The following is a 7,175-nucleotide window of genomic DNA, read 5'->3' on the forward strand; positions in this document are numbered from 1 at the left end:
AACGAAATGATGGATAATCAACAGAACCATACACAGTTATCATCCTTGAAAACAGCATCAGCAGGAGATTCTCCCAAGAAATACTTAACGGAAAGCCAAATGAAAAGAGCTAAGTCCCTATCTAAGACACCACAACCTGAGCCCAATCATGCAAACCTACCTAGTGAAACCCTAACATCTACACCCAAAAGAAAATCACACAGCTATCAAGCCCAAATAGTAGTCCTTTTGGCTAGCCCAATCGGCAAACCACCTGAATCCATCCACATAACCATTGTTGAGATAATACCCAGCCCACAACACCCTAACCCAAATTATATGGATACTTCAACTGAAGACACTATGGTGATGGAAACACTCTTAGAGTAAAATATGGACCCAAAACCACTTGATCCAACCAAGCCCAATTATTCTATGACGAATTTGGATGATATTATAGCAGAAGAGACTCAAGCGGTCATGAAATGGAGGAAGAAAGAAGCCCCGACAAGAGGTGATATGGAGCTGGCCTAAATGGGCCTCCTTGTCTTGTGGCTTGTTTAATTTGAGATTTGTGGCCTATGGGCTTATTTTTTTAATTAAGTGTGATGATTTTTTTTTCAAATTCTAGAAGGACAACTAACCTAAAATTTACAAGAGTTTTAAAGGAATCTTGCCTTCAATACAAACCAGACTTGATTGCTATTCAAGAAACAAGTTGTGCAGGTAGGGTGGCAGAGGACTCCATTAAAAAGGCAGGGTTCAACCACTATCTCATTGTAGATGCTAACGAATTTTTAAGCGATATTTGTTTAATGTAGAATAAACTAAATATATAGGTCCACGAGATTAGTAGATACAACCAAGCCATCCATGTCCATATAGTTGAAGATAATAGGAGTTGGTTCCTCACTATCGTGTATGCTCACCCTCAAGAAGGACGAAGAAGGGAGGTGTGGGAGTTTCTCAAGAGCATCGCGAACATGATACAAAGTCCATGGTTGATGTACGAGGACTTTAACAATATAAGTGATAGCAATGAAAAACAATTACGGTGCCTGACTTTTCCCAAATAAGGAGATTTAACGAATAGATAGAGAAGTGTGGGCTCATTTATTTGGGTTTCATTGGCACTCGATTTACCTACAGAGGACCAATTTGGCAAAGGAGGGAGAGAGTATTCAAGAGATTAGACCAAGCCATGTGCAACTTGTAACACCCTACCATACAGAGCTTTACGCCTAGGAAGTAAAACAATGGTGGTGAGGTGCTATGACCTCTAAAACAAAAATAAGTAAATAGATATACACGAAAAATAGTTTAACTAGGAAACTTGGAATAAAGTATGATCAAAACAAGACTGAAAACGCGTCACACATAGCTCAAGCAATAGAAAATGTATAGGAGGTTTGGAAAAGAATTTGGGGTTGGAAAGGGCCACAGAGAATGAAAAATCTCATCTACAAGCTGCGCATGATAGACTGAAAACAAACTCTAGGAGACAGAGATGGTATGGTGCATCGCCGTTATGTCGCCACTGCAAAACTGAGATAAAAAGCACCATTCATGTCTTAAGGGACTGCTTCAGGGCGGCACAAATTTGTTGAAAATTAGTGGAGTAAAGAAAATTCCAGAATTTCTTCTCCCTGCCTGCTTTTGAAGGATTGGATCTCCAAATACTTGGGATCGAATTGGAAAAATGCATCGCAAACTAGGTGGTGCAACATCTTCGTAGTAGTATGTTGAAAGATGTGGAGTTGGAGAAGAAATAAAGAAGTATTCCAACAATCTTTTATGAGACTCCAAATAACTCATATAATCATTTAGGATTATGCCAAAGTTATTCAAAAAAATTTTGAAAATAATTATGAAAAACTAATATTTCTAGAAGAAACAAAAAATAATTTTTATAGAAATAATAAAATAACTTATAAAAAAAGAAATTATATATTTTTATTTTTTTTAAAATTATAAATTAACTTTTTGAAAAATTAAAAGTCCTTTCTTTTTCAAATAATACCAAATACGTATTTTATAAGTTTTCATAATTCAAAAGTATTAAAAAAAAAGAGTAGCTTATGCTACTTTTGAAACGGACTCTAGGACCTCTCATACCCACGGTGAAGCAAATACTTGTGCTGATTGGATGGATAAGGCAGACCAAGAGTAAGAACTAAGAAATACAATACTGGAATGAATCTCCTGAAATAATGAGTCACCTTTTATTCAGTGATGTAATTCGGATTTTTAGACCCAAAAAGATCAATACCTTGTTATTTGTTTGGGCCTTTGGTCCCGCATTAACAAAAAAAAAAAACTCTGTTTTGTGCATATATTTTATATTATCTGACTTCATTCTTGTGGCAATTGCCCATTGACATTGTTGCAAATTAACAGTGTTTTGCAAATTAACTATATTTTTTATAATAATAATAATAATAGCATGCGTTATTAGATAACATGTGGCCTATGTTGCAATAATGGAGGCGTACGTTCACATCAACCATTACCCATCATTTTTGTCAATTCCATTTAACATTTTAATATGCAACCTTCACCATTATTTATCCATTATTTAAACCATAACTACCAAATGCGTTTAATAAATACACATATATATAGCGCTGCATCTATCTAAAGTATCGATTATTATTATTATTATTATTATTATTATTATTATCAGCCTCCCATTATAACAACAAACACCACCTCAAAGAACACAAAAAGCAGTGGTGTTTGCTGTTTAGTTCCCCTCACCCTTCTAATCTCACTCACCGCCACCGTTATGTTCTGACACAGAAAATTTTTCATCCAAGACAAGTCAACATCTTTTACAGAAAAAAGTTGTACCAAGGTATAGCTCAAGCTCATTACAATTTACATAAACCAAAAAAGAAATCTTGCTGAATAGAATAGAATGGGACACATTCAAGACAAATAAGCAGACCAAGTTACACACTTACACTTACACCACACTCTCACACAATCTCTCTCTCTCTCTCTCTCTCTCTCTCTGCATTCAATGCTGCAAGCAACCTTATTTGGACAACATTACAAGCATACAATCAAATAAGCATCTTGGTATCTTCAGCTAAACATGGACAATACCTGGAGACTTGCTTTTCTTATGATCCTCACCCTTCATTCAACCACAATAGTAGCTGAATTTGGTGTTGTTGGTGGTGTAGGTGTTGGTGTTGGTGTTGGCAATGGTGGTGGAGGAGGAGTGGTTTGGGTTGGGGGAGGGGTTAACAACCCACAACCCTCTGGATCTTCTTCAGAATCAAAGCTGGATGGAGCTTACACAGCGCTACAGGCATGGAAATCTGCAATCACTGATGACCCAAAGAAAATTCTAGGAACATGGGTTGGTCCAAATGTGTGTTCTTACAAAGGGGTTTTTTGTGATTTTACTGAAGATGAAATGGGTGCATCTGCATCAGCATTCCCTGTAGTTGCAGGCATAGATCTCAACCATGCAAATCTCCAAGGAACCCTTGTCAAAGAGCTATCTTTACTCACTGACATGTCCCTTTTCCACCTTAACAGTAACAGGTTCACTGGTACTGTCCCTGATGAATTCAGAGACCTCAACTCTCTTGAAGAATTTGACCTCAGCAACAACCAATTCTCAGGTTCTTTCCCTTCTGCTACTTTGTACATGCCAAGCCTCATCTACTTGGACCTCAGGTTCAACTACTTCTCCGGGACAATCCCTCAAGAACTCTTCTACAAGAATCTTGATGCACTGTTTCTCAACAACAATCAATTTGAAGGTGAAATCCCTCAGAATCTTGGAAATTCCCCTGCATCAGTGATAAATTTAGCCAACAACAAGTTGAGTGGGAACATCCCAGCAAGTTTTGGATTCATGGGTTCTAAATTGAAGGAGATTCTGTTCCTGAATAACCAGTTAACTGGTTGTATCCCTGAAGGAGTGGGGCTATTCACTGAGATTCAAGTTCTGGATGTTAGCTACAATACTCTCATGGGTCATGTGCCAGACACATTGTCTTGTCTGCAAGACATTCAAGTCCTTAACTTGGCACATAACAAGCTTTCTGGGGAGTTATCAGATGTAATATGCTCTCTGAGGAGCCTTGCAAATTTGACTGTTGCTTACAATTTCTTTTCTGGGTTCAGCCAACAATGTTCAAGGCTTTTCTTCAGGAATGTGGGTTTTGATGTCTCACTTAACTGCATTCCTGGAAGGGACATGCAGAGACCTCAACCTGAGTGTTCTGTGATCCCAGGTGGTAGTCTAAGTTGTCTCAGAATTCCAACACCAAAGCCTCTTGTTTGCGGTTCCCTGGCTGTAAGTGCTTCTAAGCACACTAATTCTACTTCATCATCTCCTTGAATAGTAATTATTACAGTATACTTTATTAGTTACAGGTTGGTCATGGCTTCTCCACTAATTAGTGTTACCAATCTCAATTTACACACCTGCTAATTTAATTCTTCATAGATTCATTCAGCATACATGTTTAATATTATTATCAAAAAAATACTTGCTGACTTCCGAGACTTCTAATATGTTTCATGATTATTATAGAAAGACAACACCTGATGCCTCATGCTATATACAAGCCAGACAATTTATGTTTCACGTGACATGCTTGATTTGGATACTTTATGCGCACTAGTTTATCACGGGTTTCTTAAATTATGCCTTGAAACTTCATTCCCAGCATTCCACAAGGCCCCTATTAGGTTACTTCTGAATAGTGAAATTTCGCAACAATATAATGCTCTAGCATCTAGATTACAAAACCACAATCAAAATTCAAAAGGGTGCCAAAAGTAGCAAGTCTCTACACACTAGAGTGCCAGCTCTACCATATGAATTGGCTGAGAAATGCAGAGAAGCCCATGCATACTAATCAAAACAAGTGTAACTAATTGAAAACAACCAATATTTTAAGCTATTCTATGTTATACTGGGTGAAAATAATGAAATCCAGTGAAACAATTTTTATCTCTAACAATGTAGTACATAAGAAACTAACATCAATCAGAATCTCATTTACAATTGTCTGGTCTCCAATGAATCTTCGTCAGTTAGGAGAATTGTTCCCAAACCAGCCCTTATGAATGTATGGTCCACTCATAGCTTCGGCCATGAAAACAATGGAGAGACATTCATGTTCATAATACACAACAAGCAATCATGAGAAGAGAATACAAGTTGGGGATACCATTTCTCTGTTAAGCAATATAATACATTGGGTTTGGAAGTTTAAAAGAGCGTGATGCCACAGCAAAACCCCATAAGTCACTCCACTGATCACCAGAGTTGCCATGGATCCTGTAGCCTTCTTCCACCAACTCTGATCTCTTCTCAGACTTGTACTGAGCAGCTGTTTTACCTTGGTCAGAAGGGCCTCTGTTTCATACAAGGAATTTCAAGCTAAGTTCAACAGAACAACAAAATGTGTATCCTTACTAAGGGCATGTTTGGTAAGTGTAGGAAAGAAAATACAAAGACATGAGATAGAGAGGCATCTTGTCTGATTTTGTATCTCTCTTTCTTCAAACAGGACTGTGTCTTTTCAATGTCTTTATATTTCTATCCTAAGAAGATTACCAATAATTCAATAAAGAGTAAGAAACAATTATTTTGCTTTATGTACCTTAAGATAAGCCTCTCCCAGTTTCTGTACCCTGCAAATAGAAGGTTTGCCTCAGTGGCACTCCTCTGCTGCTCACTTCTCCCAGTTAACAGAATTATTTTGAATCCCAACTCCTGAAGCTCATTGTGCAAACTGAAACTTGGTAGCAAAGCTGGAGCCTTGGCCAATTTCACCCATTCATCAAAGGATGTTTCATTAAAGATCTCTGTCCTGGTATCCAAAGTTTTAAAACAAGCCATAAGCATAACCCATTGTTATGTACTTAAACCATAGAAATTCACACCAACAACCCCATACATGTATGTAAACTCTAAAGTAAGTCAACTAGTTATGATTCGTGCAGTCAAGATGCCCCTTCTCTGCTGTGTTTTTCAATAAAAATTCTCATGATGTCATTCTGCTACAAACTAACCAACATGACCACATATACACAGAATTTCTGTTATTAATGTGGCCATAGCCTGTTTACTGATCCATAAGTAAAAATAAGTCATCCTAATTCATTCTTTATAATAATAATCTTTTGTATTCAATATAAACATTGTATAGCATTGGTCAACTAATAATTGAATTTGAAACAAATTTACTTACGAGAGTGATTCATTGCATAAATTTCTTCCAAAATATCAAATAAATTCACTACTAGGTATTTCTATTTATTCATACGAATACCGTTGACCAATTACCTCAACCTAGTTGACCAATCCAACGGCTAAAAAGTTCGAAAGCAAAACCACTTACCCGAACCCGGTCTCTTCGTAATACGGCAAGTTCGATAGAAGAGTTTCGTCGATATCGAACACCCACGCGTCTCTATCATCTCCGACCAGCTTCACGCTCCTCGCAAACTCCGACGACAGTTTTCCGATCACCTCCAAATCCGACGAGTACTGTCCCCCGGTCATGTACGCCTGCACGAACGCCGCGCACCTTGCCGGAATTTGTTTCCAATTCCCGGCGTTGTTCGTCTCTACGGCGAGTTTCCAGCTATCGCAGAATACGCCATCGTCGGCGCGGACCTTCCGATTCCCTCCGGCGACGAGATTCTCCGACGGGAGACGGATCGCGGTTTCGGAAGAGATGCCAGAGATCGCTGAGAGGAGCAGAAGGAGAGGGAAGAAGAATGATGCAACCGAAGCCATCGCCGGAAATCGATCCTTGAAAGAACGATTTTCCGGCGACCTTTAAAAAAGAAAAAGAAAAAATATAAAAGAATCGGTTTTCTCAGATCGTAAAAGAAAAGAAAAGCATCTCACTGGTTAGAAAAATTTTAAGAAAAACGACGAATGGCTGAGAATTACTCTTCTTCTTACAACGACGTGCCGTTTTAGACTTCGCTATCAAAAACGACGATAGCTTTTTCTGCAATTTATAGATAACTTTTTGAGTATCTGTTATTTTTTAGATTTATTCATAATTGAAATGTTTTAGACTCAAATTATATAAGATATGTTAACCAAATTATTAACAATAACCTTAAAATTGTATAAAGACTGGATGTTATTTTTAATATTCTTTTTAAAAAAAATTTATAAAAATAAAAATAATTTTATGTTTAAATAT

The 7,175-nt window shown here is 37.5% G+C and overlaps 2 protein-coding genes across 2 annotated transcripts; one reads left to right on the forward strand and one right to left on the reverse strand.

The window, feature by feature from the left end:
* The first annotated feature begins 2,675 nt into the window (after nucleotides 1-2,675).
* Nucleotides 2,676-4,371, forward strand: LOC107490338 (leucine-rich repeat extensin-like protein 4). The gene has a single exon (XM_016111118.3). It carries the CDS (start codon nucleotides 3,077-3,079, stop codon nucleotides 4,337-4,339), a length of 1,263 nt encoding a protein of 420 aa, XP_015966604.1. The 5' UTR covers nucleotides 2,676-3,076; the 3' UTR covers nucleotides 4,340-4,371.
* Nucleotides 4,372-4,930: 559 nt separating this feature from the next.
* LOC107490337 (acid phosphatase 1) lies at nucleotides 4,931-6,948 on the reverse strand. Its single transcript, XM_016111117.3, has 3 exons — nucleotides 6,354-6,948; nucleotides 5,613-5,822; nucleotides 4,931-5,365 (listed from the first exon to the last, which is right to left on the reverse strand). The coding sequence occupies exons 1-3, from the start codon at nucleotides 6,752-6,754 to the stop codon at nucleotides 5,188-5,190; spliced, it is 789 nt and encodes a 262-aa protein (XP_015966603.1). The 5' UTR covers nucleotides 6,755-6,948; the 3' UTR covers nucleotides 4,931-5,187.
* Nucleotides 6,949-7,175: the final 227 nt, after the last annotated feature.

Source organism: Arachis duranensis, chromosome 5 (assembly GCF_000817695.3).
Source record: "Arachis duranensis cultivar V14167 chromosome 5, aradu.V14167.gnm2.J7QH, whole genome shotgun sequence".
NCBI lineage: Eukaryota > Viridiplantae > Streptophyta > Magnoliopsida > Fabales > Fabaceae > Arachis > Arachis duranensis.